This window comes from Carcharodon carcharias, chromosome 21 (assembly GCF_017639515.1).
Source record: "Carcharodon carcharias isolate sCarCar2 chromosome 21, sCarCar2.pri, whole genome shotgun sequence".
In the NCBI taxonomy this organism is placed as follows: domain Eukaryota; kingdom Metazoa; phylum Chordata; class Chondrichthyes; order Lamniformes; family Lamnidae; genus Carcharodon; species Carcharodon carcharias.
Window position 1 is genome coordinate 35,623,141 of NC_054487.1, and position 15,909 is coordinate 35,639,049.

General features: G+C 42.0%; 1 protein-coding gene across 3 annotated transcripts in view; it reads left to right on the forward strand.

Annotated features, from left to right (window-relative positions):
- Nucleotides 1-15,172, forward strand: part of LOC121292931 (protein shisa-like-1) — a 177,749-nt gene extending 162,577 nt beyond the window's left edge. For 2 of the 3 annotated variants that reach the window (XM_041215438.1, XM_041215437.1), the window contains exon 4: nt 1,533-1,848. In XM_041215438.1, coding sequence (XP_041071372.1) covers nt 1,533-1,848 — 316 coding nt within the window. Of the gene's footprint in view, nt 1-1,532; nt 1,849-13,346 lie in introns of those variants that run through there. The other variant, XM_041215439.1, reaches the window with a different exon arrangement.
- Nucleotides 15,173-15,909: the final 737 nt, after the last annotated feature.

Consider the following 15,909-nt stretch of genomic DNA (forward strand, 5'->3'; position numbering starts at 1 on the left):
CTGTGCCTTGGTGGTGGAGGGAGTGAATGTTTAAGGCGGTGCATGGGGTGCCAGCCAAGCAGGCTATTTTTACGTGGATGGTATCGAGCTTTTTGAGTGCTGTTGGAACTGAACTCATCTATACATGTGGTGAGTATTCGATCACACTCCTGAATTGTACCTTGTAGATGGTGGACAGGCTTTGGGGAGTCAGGAGTTGAGTTACTCACCACAGAATTCCCAGCCTCTGATCTGCTCTTGTAGCCTTATTATTTACATGGCTGGTTCAGTTCAGTTTCTGGTCAATGGTAACCCCCAGGATGTTGACAGAGGGGGATTCAGTGATGGTAATGCCATTGAATGGAGATGGTAAGATCCTCTCTTGTTGGAGGTGGTCATTGCCTCGCAGGTGGGCTTAATGTTACTTATATCAGCTCAAGCTTGAATGTTGTCCAGGTTTTGCTGCATATTGTCACAAACTGCTTCAATATCTGAGGAGTTGTGAATGATACTGAACATATGCAATCATCAGCAAACATCCCACTTCTGCCTTTATGTTGGAGGGAAAGTCATTGATGAAGCAGTTCAAGATGGTTGGGCCTAGGACACTACCCTGAGTCTTCATCTAGATGGCATCTATGATGCTGGTGAGCTCAGGAGGAAGCCCTGAGGCTACAGATTCCCATCCATTCATTTGACTGCTTGGTTTCTCCCACCCACCGACCAGCTTGGAAACCTCTTTAAGATTAAAGTTAGGGCCATTGTTTTGGTTGTTGAATACTAATGAAAAATGATGTGAAAGCACTCTTTTATCTTGGATAGTTGACAAGCTCTGACAGGGGGTTCCCAGATTGTATCAATATTTGCAATGAATCACCAGGAGCATGCCAGCATTTGAGGCCTCCAGGGGTGTGAATATGTACAAGGTGCCAGCAAGAGTATAAGATTTTTCAAGGGGTCAAAATTTCCAAAAGGTTTCCAGGAGGGTAAGTGTATTTGCAGGAATTCCCCAAGAGTGTGTCAACATTTGAAAGGAATTCCCAGGATTGTGTCACTGTTTGCAAGTACCAGGAATGTGTCAGGACTAACCTGGTGCCACATTCACAAGGGATTCCTCATGGATATGATTTGCAACAGGTCCCTCAGAGAAATGTGTTGTACAGGAGTGCAGCACAGCCAAGAGATATAGATAACACACACATACACACACATTGTACAACGCTGAACCTGAATCATCATTTCAATACTAAAAATGTGTGATGCCATCACGTTGAAGTTTTGTTTCCTATTGCCTTCACATGTTAACAGTCACTTTTCAGTACTGTAGTTGGTATATAGTCTGTTTTCCCCCCCCCTACTGAGTAATTATTTTTTCATATAACAGCATTTACACCAAAAATTGTCAAAATAAGTAGAAGTGTCATGTCAAAAATTTCCTAGGAATTAGTATTTATTTGTATATAATGTTATACTGTTAATATTCCTTGTGTTGTTCATTGTATATAAAACTACATTTCTGTCATCACCCTCATATAACTGTATTTTTGTTTCAGTAACTACAGTGCGCTGATTGGAGTATGGATTTATGGTTTTTTTGTCCTAATCCTGCTTGTACTGGACCTTCTCTACTACTCTGCCATGAATTATGAGATCTGTCAATTTTACTTGTCTAAGTGGGGAATCCGAGGCAGCTGGCTGAAGCAGGATGAGGGCCAGTGGAACAGCTCTACTCAGGGAGAGGCTCAGGCCCAGGCCCAGGCTCCAGCCCAGCCCCAGGCTCCAGCCCAGTCATCACAGGCGATGCAGATGCTGAAGGCAGATGCTCAGAGTCCAGTCTTGATGTCTTTTCAAAGTTCAACTGCATGGTGAGTAAACACAGCTTTCGTGTTTTACTTTCAACAGCAAGACCCCTTTCTAATCTCAATGTTGTATTAGAAATTCTTAAGGAACTGTGAAAATGATGTGTTTCATTCCCTGGCTGCACAGGCCTTTATTGACTTCCTTCAAGTACTATTTTAAAAAAATGGACAGTTATAAATCAGATCTCCCAGCCTAAATCTAGATGGAAATCGCCTCCAAATAATGCACTGACTGGACAGTATAATATAAAGCATCTTTTTTTTTAAATGGTGCAACTTTAAACCAAACAATTTAGAATGCAACTGAATGTTTGTCAACCAGCTAATCACAGTGGTTGGGGAGAAGGGGAAGCTTTGTTTGAACAATGGTGAAATATAATTTTGAACAAGTATTGCACTGTATTCCATCGCGAAATGTAACCCCAGTTAACCAGCATCTTTGATTAACCAGCAACACCCATTCCAAGAGCATGCCAGTTAAAAGGATATTATTGCACATGCTCAATAGCACAGATGTCGGTCTTGGCTCAGTGGTTACACTCTCACCTCTGAGTCACAATGTTTGGGACTTGGGCACGTACCTTAGTTAACACTCTGGTGCAGTACAAATAAAGAGATGCAATATCTGAGTTGTCATCTTTCACATGAATCATTAAACTGAGACCCTGAGCTAGGTTTTCCCTCTTCGGTTGGAACCCAGACATCGGGATCAAATGCAGGCCCTGTCCCCACACTGTGTCAGGTGCAGTAGCCTGGCATTGGCCAATTTAGGCAAGATCAATTAGTGGCCAGAGGACGCACTCTCCATCCTTGGCAGGCTCTCAGAACTAGAGGGCCAATAGGAGGCCCTCCAGCACAGAAGGAGCTACTGCCTGCTGTAGCAGATTAGGGAGAGAAAAGGTGCCACAGTTGCCGGACTACCATTGTGGAAGGGAAGCCCCTCCACACGGCAGCCTATGGCAGCAGCCATAACCAGGTAGGAGTGAGGGAAGTGGCGTGGTGTTCAAAGTAAACCAAGAGTACTGACTCTCAAGTTCTGCCATAGGGAAGCTGCCTCCAGGTAGGTGTGTGGATAGCCATTCCACCCCCTGATCCGGCTTCCAGGAAAATGGCCTGGAAGAGAGGAAGTGCTGGAAAATCAGCACGTCGGCTAGCAATGTGAAATTACCCACAGACCACCCCACCCCACCTCCATTCTCATCTATACTGGGTGCAAATTATGCTCAATGTCTGCCTTCTGATGTATTTTAGCCTTTATTGCATGAAGGTTGGCATATAGGAGTAAATAAGTCTTGCTCTGGTTACATAGGTTTTGGTGGGATCACAGCTGGAGTACTGTGTCCAGTTTTGTTCTCCTTACCTAAGGAAGCATATACTTGCCTTAGAGGAAGTGCAGCAAAGTTTGACTAACTTGATTCTTGGGATGCAAGATTGTTGTATGAGGAGAGAATGGGCCCATATGCTCTAGTGTTTAGAAGAATGAGAGTTCATCCCGCTGAAATGTAGAAAATTCTTAGATGGCTGGTCAGGGTAGGTACTGAGAGGCTGCTTCCCCTGGTTGAAAAGCTCAGAACGAGGGCTACTGATATCAGGATAAGAGATCAGCCATTTAGGAGTGAAGGAATGCTTTCACTCAGGTGTTTGCGAATCTTTGGAATCCTCTACCCAGAAGACTGTGGATGCGCAGTCAATGGGAGTAATTTTATGGCCCCTACTGCCGATGGGATCTTCCACTCCCAACAAAGTCAATGGACTTTTGAACTTCCTGCCCCCACCGCTGTGGGGCTGTAAAATTCTACCTAATGAGTGAGATTGATAGACATTTTGGGCACTAAGTGATATGGAGTTAGGGCAGAAAAGTAGAGTTGGTATAGAAGTTCAACTATGATCTTATTAAATGGAAACAAAGGCTCAAAGGACTGTGTCTACTATCACGGAGCTAAGACCTTGCACTACATTTTTATGAAATATATATGTCTGTGTAATGTATATATAAAATCTCAACATGACTACCTTAAAATTTTTAAAACTGGACAAAGACTATAAAAAGGCTGAAGCTACGTCTGCCTAGAACCCTGACAGAGGAACACTATCCGAGAATCTTGGCACCTTGTTATCTCTGAAGAGATGCTAAGTACCCCTGTGGCTGCAGAGATCAAAATCAAAGGGAATTATACAGAGGCCATCTACATTTCCTAAGCCAGGCCTGGCCAATGGAGACTACTAGTCTGCCAGCACAAAGCACACTGCAACCTCCTTTGAAATTTTTAATGGTTGAAACATCAACAATTCTAAGAATCCAGACAAAGGAATATACATCCTTTGTCAAGCCAAAGTAGAGAGGTGGGAGTCTCATGTCCCTCCCTAGCTGGGAAAACCAGTTATACTGTCTTGCTGTACTGCCAGTCAGTCTGCCATCTTCCATCTAGCAAGCAGCAGCTCAGAACAAACATACGTACGAACAAATTAATTAGGAGTAGGAGTAGGCCACTCAGCTCCTCAAGCCTACTCCACCATTCAATAAGATCATGGCTGATCTGATTTTAATTTCATATTCCTGCCTACCCCCAATAACCTTTCACCCCCTTGCTTATCAATAATCTATCTATCTCTGCCTTAAAGATATTCAAGGACTCTGCCTCAACCACCTTTTGAGGAAGAAAATTATAAAGTCTCACAGCCCTCTGAGAGAGAAAAAAATTCCTCATCTCTGTCCTAAATAGGTGACTCCTTATTTTGAAACAGCGACCCCATGTTCTACGCTCTCCCACAAGAGAGAATAACCTTTTCACATTCACCCTGTCAAGTCCCCTCAGGATCTTGTATGCTTCAATCAAGTTGCCTCTTACTCTTCTAAACTCCAGCGGATACAAGCCTAGTCTGTCCAGCCTTTCCTCATATGACAACTCACCCATTGCAGTTATTAAACCTTCTCTGAACTGCTTTTAATGCATTTACATCTTTCCTTAAATAAGGAGACCAATACTGTACACAGTACTCCAGATGTGGTCCCACCAGTGCCCTGTATAACTGAAGCATAATCTCCCTACTCTTGTATTCAATCCCCCTCGCAATAAACAATAACATTCTATTAGCTTTGTTAATTACTTGCTACACGTGCATTCTAACCTTCTGCGGTTAAAATACAAGGACATCCAGGTCCCTCTGAATCGCGGAGCTCTGCAATCTCTCACTGTTTAGATAATATGCGTCTTTTTTATTTGTCCTACCAAAATGGACAATCTCCCATTTTCCCACATTATACACCATTTGCCAGATCTTTGCCCAGTTACCTAATCTATCAATCCTTTTGTAGCCTCCTTATGTCAGCTTCACAACTTACTTTTCTACCTATCTTTGTGTCATCAGCAAATTTAACAACCATACCAACGGTCCCTTCATCCAAGTCGTTTATATAGATTTTAAAGAGTTGAGGCCCAGCTCTGAGCCCTGTGGCACACCAATTGTCACATCCTGCCAACCAGAAAATGAGCCATTTATGCCAACTCTGTTTTATGTTAGCTAGCCAATCTTCTATCCATGCCAATATGTTATCCCCTACACTATGTGCTTTAATTTCCGCAATAACCTTTGATGAGACACCTTATCAAATGTCTTCTGAAAGTCTACATAAAAATCTAAGATTGAAAGAAAGGGCCTAGCCCCCATCTCCACTGTTTCTATTGGAACGTCTGAACATCTGTACCATTGCCTGCAAGACTAATTTATTTCTAAGTACCTAGCCCATCATGGAAGTCATCTTTACTGGAAAAGTGAATTATCCAGCATCAGTCTTCAACCTGCCGATCTCTGTGAAGGAATTCATCATTGGACTTTTGATTCTGAACTCTGGACTCACATGGAACAATAATTCTTTATTCTGTGATCTTTGCCCTGTAACTCTAAATCTTTCTTTCTTTATCCCCCTCTTTTATTGTATGAGTGAAATAGGAGGCTACATTGCAACCCTCCTCTTGTGTTTGAATGTGTGCGAGTAAACTACCCCTCTGAGTTTACCTTATCTTGAGTTTGCTTATTAATAAAAATTGGATCACACAAAAACTGAGGGGTTGTAAATAAGTCCCCGATTAAAATAAGGGGAAAATCAAAATCAAAACAACTTTTGGTTTACAGTAGTGAGAGGAGAAATCAAGGCTGTCTAAATTAAACCCCCCCTCCTATCCATAACACTACTAATGCTCTTATTTATTATGTTGTTCTGTAAAAGATTCCAATGACACCATTTGATGAAGAGTATGGAATTTCATCCATTGTCCTGGGCAACACTAATCACTCAAGCAACATCACCCAGAAACAGATTATCCAGCCTTTTATCTTATTGCTGTTTCTGTGGCCTGAGTAGGAGTAGAACAAAGAATGTTCCACACATCCCACAAAAAGACATACATAGCTAGGACCCATGAGGGGTGGAGGTGTAGAGATTGGACGTCCATGGTGTAGAGGAGATGGCTAGTATTAGGAAACTGGAAACTTTTAAAGTGACTGAGGGTATCAGCAGAATTATGGATGTAGGTTGGAAGGGACTGGACAAGGGGAGAAAAAAAGAGTTAAGAAAAGAAGAAATGAGTTCAGTGGGGCATGAGCAGGCTAGTACGATGAGTCAACCAGAGCAGCTCTGTTTACAGATTTTAGAAAGGAGGCAGAAGCAGGCTATTTTGGGTTGTGGGTCTCTGAGGTTGGGGGTTGTGGAAGGAAGGCCCAGAGGTAACGAGACCATTGACAGTCCTGGAAACAATTGTGTGATTTTCAGTGCTGATCCAGGGGGAGGTAGGAGGAAGAGTGAGAGAGTTGGTGTTCAGCCTCTGCTGGATAGAGGCCGGTACACCAGATATAAGAGTGCCACCTGTGCCAACAGGTTTGAGAATGATGTTAGGGTTGGACCTGAAAGAATGGAGCAAGTAAGAGCCAGTGAGGAGAGCAGAGAAACTGAGCTCAAGGATGTCATGCTGGCAATTCTCAATGAAAAGATCTTGAGAGGGTAAGAGGCCAGAGGGAGGAGTCAGGCTGGAGGGAGAATACTGGAAACAAGTGGAAGAGTCTGCTGAGCCAGAGTAGGACTACTGGCCAAAGAAGTGTGTGCAGAGATGAAGGCAATGGAAGAAGAGCTTAGCATCATGACAAGCTCAAAATGCATTGAAGTAAGGGAATGAAATGAATGCCTTTGCTAAGGACGGATCATTCACAGTCAGAGAGGGGAAAGTCAGAGGGTCCCATGAATACACAACAAGGGATGAGATTTGAAAAAGGGGTGACATCAGAGGAGAATGAAGGGGAAGAAGGATCTAGAGAGGTGCTGGTACACATGAGTTGTTGAGCTTGCGATCCTTCACACCTGACAGGAAGATAAAAAGTTTCTTGTTAAAACACCAGATGAGGTAAAGGATTATATTAAACTATGGACCAGGAGAGTTCTAAGATAGAGTCTGCGCTGCTGAAGAGAAAGGTCAAGTGATCATGTGGTTACGCATGGCACTGAATGTGGATCTCAGGATGCTGCGAGAACAGCCCTACAAGGAATCCTAAATGTCAAGGAGATATCTGTAATCGTGGGCGGATCCAAAATATGTCAGGTGGAATTTCAGTTGGAATCCACATCTCAAAATCCTGAGGCAGTTGCTGAGGAAGGAGATGTGGCTGTGAAAGAGAGTTCTGGGAGATACCTGAACAAATTCGAGAAGGCAAATAAGAAGCAGTGATAGTAAACAAGGTAAAAGAGACAAACCGAAATCCCGTCAGAAAGAAGAACAGAACTTCTTCGAGGTGAGCATTCCAGCAAGAGGAGTGGCAGTGAATTAAACAGTCATACAAAGGTGAACTACTGTGTATGCTGGAAACCTGACATAAAAACAGAAAATGCTGGAAATATTCAGCAGGTTTGGCAGCACCAGTGGAGAGGAAAACAGAGTTAACATTTCAGGTCAATGACCTTTCATCAGAACTGGGAAAAGGTTTTGAGAGTGGGAAGAAGAACAAAAGGGAAGGCCTGACAGGCTGGTGTGCAGAAAAGATTAAATAACAAATGGTTTCATGGTGCAAGGTCAAAGGGAGTGGATTAATTGGACAAATTAAGAAATAAAAGATGTGCCTAGAAGAGGTGTGAATGGCAGGATAGCTGCTGTCTGAGCACAAGGCAAAAAAAAGAGAGAAATGAGAGAGAGAGAATAAAAACAGCAAAGAAACACAAAACAAAATTGGGACAGAGGTTTTGAATCACTTGAAGGTTATGAACCACTTCTCTCCAGCTCTGAAGAAGAGTCATAAAAAATCGAAACGTTAACTCTGTTTCTCTCTCCACAGATACTGCCAGACCTGCTGAGCTTTTCCAGCATTTTCTGTTTCTATATTAGTTATGAACTAAATTGGGGAATTCAATGTTGAGTCCAGGGCACTGTGAAGTGCCCAGTCAAAAACTGAGGTTTTGTTCCTTGAATTTGCATTGAGCTTCATTGGAACATTGTAGCAAACCAAGGACAGAGAGGTCAGGGTGTAAGCAGGATGGAGAATTAAACTGACAGCTGACTGGAAGCTCAGAGTCACATTTGCAGACTGAATGCAGATGTTCTACAAAATAGTCACCCAGTCTGCATTTAGCCTCCTCAGCATAGAGGAGACCGGATCATGAGCAGCGAATACAGTATACTAAACTGAAAGAAATACAAGTAAATTGCTTTCACTTGGAAGGAGTATTTGGAGCCTTGGCTGGTGAGAAAGGAGGAGGTCAAAGGTCAGGTGTTTCATCTCGTGCTTGCATGGGAAGGTACCATAGGAAATGGAGGAAGTGTTGGGGATAGCTGAGGAGTAGCCCAAGGAGTCGCAGAAGAACGGTCCCTTCGGAATGCATTTAATGTCAAGTATTTGTTTATAATAGTATTTTTAAAAATAGATTTAGCATTAATCATGGATGTACTCTTTTATTAAATTGTATTTGCTTGCTGTGGCCTGTAATCAATCCGCCATTGTTCAGATGAAACAAAGTTAACATGATGGAGGCATTTTCCCTTTCTACTTTCTCACTCTCTGTACCCACCTTTCTCTGAAAGTGCAGATTTCCCACAGAGGTTCTATGCAACACAATCCAACAGGGACACAATTGAGGAGGGATTTTACAGCCAATGAACCCGGCTGCCTTTCGGATTAAATCAAGCAGAGCCTGCATATTTTAATGAAAGCAGACAATTTAAATAAACCTGCTTTCAATTATGCACATATGCTCCCAGTAAACAAAATAAAAATATACTTTCCAAAAAGGAATTAGCAGTTCACGCTACTGCAGTTAGCACATGTCACCTTCGCAAAAAGGCAAATAAGTGAACTAGAGAGAGCCTAAGGGGAAAATCTCACTCTCTGGCACCACTTCCTTCCCTTGACACGATGGTGTGCACTTTTAATTAGAAAACTATAAATTATGCAGACAAATAACATTTAAGCTCCAATTTTAAAAACTTTTATTGCATTCATAAGCTCAGAGTAAACCTCCAGTGCAGTAATTGATGTTTTACTGTTGTATAAAGAAATTTACCACTACAGAACATAATGAGTAAAATTTAATTTAAAAATTAAGCGCACAACTCCACTTAAAATAGAAAGAAGTTCCCTTAATCTGAACAACAAGTCAGAGGCAAGTTTTGCAATGTAAACCGATAGAGGCTGAGGCTCACTCCTCAGATTATATGAAGGATACTAGCAGGGCTCCCATATAGAGTGGGTAAAAATGCGGGCCTGGCATGGCATAGAATCTGGCTTTAATTTGTACAATTTGACTGCAAGCAACTAGAGTAAAGAGGCTGGATTTCTTTCTCCTAATGGAGGTGTGAATCAGGTCATGAAACACTGAACTTCATTGTTTTTTTTTGCTGGAGAAACGGTAAAAGGCCTTCTCGACCCCACACCATTTTCCTATGCCCTTTTTTATGGGGCAGGAAGGCTTTGGGTAAAAAACACGCACACACATACCCTTTCTGAGGTCAGGTAACCCTTTGTGAGGACCACAGGAAAATCATATTTCCTCCTGCACACTAAGTTTGTGTGCTGGTATAAGTTTTCGAAGCCCTAATAAAGCTTGAGTGAGAGACTAGTTGAGAGATAACGAGGAAGAGTGAGAGAATGGGAGTATGTGTAAGAGACTGTGTAAGTCAGAGAAAGTTTGTGTGCTGCAAAGAGTGTGTGTGTGTGTGTGTGGGAGAGTGTGTGTGTCAGCATATAAGAGATAAAGTGCAAGGGAGAAAGATAGTTTGTATGCAAGTGAGTGACTGACTGACTAGATGAGGGATTGTATATGCATAAGTTGGCATCTGGTGCTGCAGATTCACCCATGTACTTTGTTGAGAAGATTTCTAGGTGCCAACACGGAGCAGCTGCTCCCACACATCTGTTTAAGAGTTACCCTTGTGAATTCTCTGTCAGTGATAGTTGGGGAAGACTCATTCCATCACCAACCAGCATATTGGATCCTTATATAAAAGCAAAATACTGCGGATGCTGGAAACCTGAAACAAAAACAAAAGTTGCTGGAAAAGCTCAGCAGGTCTGACAGCATCTGTGGAGAGGAACACAGTTAACATTTCGAGTCCGAATGACTCTTCATCAGAACTAAAGGGAAATAGAAATGTGGTGAAATATAAATGCAGACTGGGTGACCGCTTTGCGGAACATCTTCAGTCTGTCCGCTAGCATGACCCAGACCTTCCTGTCGCTTGCCATTTCAAGACACCATCCTGCCCTCAAGCCCACATGTCCATCCTTGGCCTGCTGCAGTGTTCCAGTGAAGCTCAACACAAGTTCGAGGAACAGCACCTCATCTTCCGATTTGGCACTTTACAGCCTTCCAGACTTAATATTAGGTTCAACAACTTCAGATCACGAACTCTCTCCTCCATCCCCACCCCTTTTTATCCCCTTTTTTCTAATAATTATTATATTTTTAATGTATATATTTTTCCTTTTCCCACCTATTTCTATTTTTATTTTTACAATTTATTTCCATATTGTTTTATCCCCATCTTTTAGCCTATTTCGATCCTTCCCCCACTCCACCCCCACTAGGGCCATCTGTCGCTTGCTCACCCTGCTTTCTACCCTTAATGTCCCCATTAGCACATCCTTTAGCTAATATCACCACCATCAACACCCCTTTGTCCTTTTGTTTATGACATCTTTGGCAATCTCTCCTTTGTCCCCACCTATCAGTGGCCCTCTATCCGGCTCCACCCCCCTTAAACAGCTAATATATCACCACATTTCTACTTCTCTTTAGTTCTGATGAGGAGTCATATGGGCTCGAAATGTTAACACTGTCTTCCTCTCCACAGATTCTGTCAGACCTGCTGAGTTTTTCCAGCAATTTTTGTTTTTGTACTGAATCCTTATGGTGTACAAGTTAGAGCAGCCAGGGGAATGCAGCAATGGTGCCAACAGGTATTTTTATTTATTGCTGAAGTACAGGAAAACTATGATACTGAAATAATACTTTATATAGCTGAGGGCATGAGAGCTGTTCCAATTACCTTTTATTATGACACCATCAATCTGCAGGATGTGACATTCAGTTAGATACTGATTGTTTAAACTATCCACTCACCTAATGCTTCACTCTAAGCATTTTCATGTTGAATGATACTTAATGCTAAAGTTCATGCAGTTTTCTCTGCTGAAAGGGAATGGGGTTTTCTGCAAATTATGTGACAACCTCAATTGCCTAGGCTTTTGCTCCTTGGTCAGGTGTGTGGAGTTGGGACATTTCCCAGCTCTGCGAACACAACCCTGGAAAAAGAGGCCCAGAAGTTGTGATTTTCAATCCAGGTGGATGAGCTGGATTAGAAGTCAGGCCTGCTGCCCCGGGAACCACTGTGGAGGTTGCTGGGTGCAGAGGCAAGCTGGCTGGAAGGCCTGCCTCTGTACCCCGGTATCGTGCAAAAGACTGAAAAGAAACAATAAAACAAAAAATATCCCTGCAGCCTTCACCCCTCACCCCTATGCCCCATCCATGCCAAACCTCATGCCCTTCATCCTTTCCCCCATAACACCTCATACCCTCCATGTTAACCTATGCCTCTGTATCCATGGCAAGCAATTTTTTTTAACACCCCAGATATTTTTCTCAAAAATTTAAAGGGGAGGTCTTTTAAATACCTTGATAGTTTGACAGCTCCCTTTGGCAGTTGCTTTTGACAGTTCCTCTTGGCAGGCTTGACAGTTTTGACAGTTGATTTTGACAGGTCTACTGACAGTTCCAATGAGCTTGATTGTAATGAGTTAATGCACTTGTAATGCACATTTATGCTTACTTTTAACGATTCCAAAGGCCACCTGACCTACTCCAAAGGGTACCTGACCTCCACCAAAAGGTACCTGACCTCTACCAAAGATGTCCCAGGACTAGACCCAAAGGGGTACTTTGCCACTCTCCAGAGGAGTACCCTGGCTATCCAAACAGATCCACAAAGCTCAGAGATCCACAAAGTTCAAACCTGTCTTTTCTGGTGTAATCTGTTTGTTTTGTTCTTCACACACCTGGCCTACCAAAATCCCATTTCAGTGAAGGCAGCTGATGATTTGAACGGCCAGCTGCCTCTGTAAACCAACCCTGGCCCGGCTCCATCCCCACAACCCCTGCGAAAATAGGAAGTGCCGCGTTCCAATTTCCAGGCTCGCCCACCATTTTCGCCACAACGGAGAGGCTCTCTGGCTTGGTAAATATCCAGGCCTATGGTTTAAAAAGCCCCAACTCCACAGAGAGAAGGGATTAGATCACAGTAACAAGCATTGAAAAACTGTATTATGAGCATAATCTAATATTTCATTATTTATAAATTACAAAGAATTAGTTTGATGCTTTAATTGAAGTACTAATTGCAACATGTATGGATTCGATAGCAGGAGAATCATCATGCAATAATCTTTGTCTCCTATTTAACATCCTGTCTTTCACAAGCTAATTTTAAAAAAGTGTCTTTAGAAATACCCTAACACCAAAGTACCCAGCACGTGTTTCAACTTTATTCTGTTGCTTTATACGTGGACTGGCAGACAGCTGCAAAAACAAAGGAAGCATGTTGCACATTATTTTACAGCATCAACATGAAGAGCAGTGTGAGTAGCTGAAGGTTAGAATTATATTATTTGCCTCAAGATTTGGAAGATTCCTTCTGTAGAAGAGACTCACTGGTGAACTGTCCATCATGCAAACTCATCTAGGCGATGGGCACTTCACCATTTGGGATATCTTATGACGAATGATCACTTGAAAGAACTGCAAGACATTCAAGACAGCAGTGGCTCAGACTCCGCGATATTATCAACTTGCTCAGTCCTTTTTTTACTCTTAAAGGATGCCCAGCCAATATGAGTAATGTCACCAATTGATCAGTTATTATTCCGGGGAGGGAATTAAACTCTAGTAGCATTGTTTGTGATGCAAATTAATTGTCTAAATCTTTCAATAGTTAAATGTTTCTGTGCTGAGATCACAAAGCAACTTGTCTTTTGCAGATGCAGAATAGTGCCTGGATATGGAGTGAAGACAAGAAAAGAGGGAGCCATTGAAATACAGCAAGAGGATCATCCCAGTGATGTATCTGTAGACTGAAATAGCTGATAGAGGATATGGTGCTTGATCTTGGTCCTGACTGTACAGATATTCCCAAAATGGACTGAACTAGTAGCTCATGTGATCGAGTGTCTGGTAGTCAAGTGCAATATTGGGAAACGTGTCTACTCAAACTGAATGTGACGTGTAAGCAATAGTCTTCATGTATATCAAAAACACAGTAAACTGTGTACACTCCAGAATATTCACCGTTACCTGGTCATTAGTGTTCCTTGAGGTCGTGCAGAGTTATATTTCTATATCCTGGGCACACTTACCATATTTTTACTGACTTTCTGATTGCATGTTGAACAAACACTAGCTGGGTGTGTTTTCACAGATGAAATAGCCTCTTAGAACTGATGTAACTTTGAAAATGCACCAGCTTCACTCTCACTCTATATATCACAATAATACTCAAGCCTTAGAATACATTTTGAAATATCTCTGTTTTATCATCTATAACTTGCAGATTTTAAAAAATCCACCTGGAGTTTTACCTTTAGCTGCAGCTCCCATTAGCATCACCATGCTAATGCTGTGTGGGGCCATGGCAATGTTACATGATGGGAAGAGGTGTTTCTACAACAATATAACACTAGAACAAGGTTATGAAATAGGGTCAGCTGACAGGAAGAGGGCTTTTACTGAAATATAATACCCACTGTTTTACCGAAATCCTAGAGGGGAAGGGTGAATTATAGACTGTGCTCATATATTGACTATATAGCCATTACGTGCTTGATTGCTTTGCCACCTAAATATATTAATCCAAAAGCAACAAGGGGTCCTCCACTTCCGCAAATCATTCTTTATTATTCAAAGGGTAGATATTCATCTCATGTGGTGGCGTGAAATGCGAAGCAATGGATCAGGTGCCTATTGTACGTAGTTAATTGGTAGCTGATCTAATGCTACCTGTTTTGCACATTGCCCGAGATAAATTTCCACCCCTTAATCTTTATATCACCCCCCATGACCAATTTGGCATCTGTCTCCTGATCCCTATTGTCCTGATCTCTCATCACTCCACCTTGATAACTCATGTCTTTCCAGCACTAACCCTAACACCAACCAGGCCTGGTCTCCTCTTTCACATTGCCTGTTCTTCTTCTCAGATCCCCACAAATCATTTATCCAAATACAGATCTAATGAAAACCTAAGGCTCAAGAAGGTTAAAGACCCTGGTTTATTACGTTACCACTATTACTCCAAGTGGAATTGGAGATAGCAGTATTTCATTTCAGAGCGGCTATAGTATAACCGGAGGTAGGAGTATCTATAATGGGAACTTTCACGCTTTTTCTGTAGTCCAAGAATTTCCTGTAACTCAAAAGCTTCTGTCTGAATTAGCTGACTTGAATAATTTTTGAACTAGTTAGCAAAATAAAACAAAGTACAAAAATAAGGTACTCCATCTTGGCAAGGAGAAAGTAAGATTTAACTGATGCACCCAGTTCCAATCACAAAGCAGAGTTTGAAGGAAATGCCTTGATGACAGTGCCCATTAAACCCAATATAAACTTCAAAGTGAATGAGGCAAACCCAGGTTTGATCACTTTTGGTCAATGGTGGAAGGAACCTGAATGGTACAGAAGAATAAAAGTGTTTATTATACCTGTGCACTGTAACTCCAGGCGTGCTATCTGAAGCACAGAAACTAGCAGCACCATAAACCCTCCTCCTTAATGTGATTTGCGAGTGGTCTTCAGTAAGTGATAACAGAATATGGATAGGCGACCACTGGAGATCTAAGACAAACCACACAGCACCATGTATGAAGGAAGGAAGAGTGTAATCGTCATTTTGTGGTTTTCAGATGTGGTAAAATTCCACTGGTCCCACATCAGAGATCAGCCACTTGTAGATCATAAGCAGTAGAAAGTACTTCAAAATTAATCTGACAGAACACAGAATGGACGGCAGGGTGTGGGATGGGCTGGCAGTAGCAATGGGAAGGTAGTCACTGATTAACTCACAATGTGTTTTTTTATTGTAAAATGTGTTACTTGTCAAGGTGAGCAGAAATAGTGGAAAATAGCAGTGGAGGAGGAGTGAAAAACTTCCCCAACCAAAAATTTTTTTAAAAGTGGGTGAAAAGAAGTGGTGAACAAAAACAGAAGGTATAGCAGTCGTCCAGCAAACAGCAATGTCTCTGCTAATTACAATATCTGAATCAGCATTTTCTCTTCTGTGTCATGGACCAGGAACTCAGGAAAACAGTATAACATCGTCCATTGGGTATAATGTTCCAGAAACAACTGATGGCATTTAATGATGTGCTTTAAGAGTTTGATGCATTAATCCTCACCTGAACTCCATATTTGTATTTTAATGTATAGTGGGTGCATTCACTTTTCAAAGGTGATAGCTAGTGTTCGGTGAGATCAAATATCACACAGCACTAACTTTACCGAGCCTCCCTCATCAAAGAAATTGTTTATCATTCATTCATCATTAAAGCA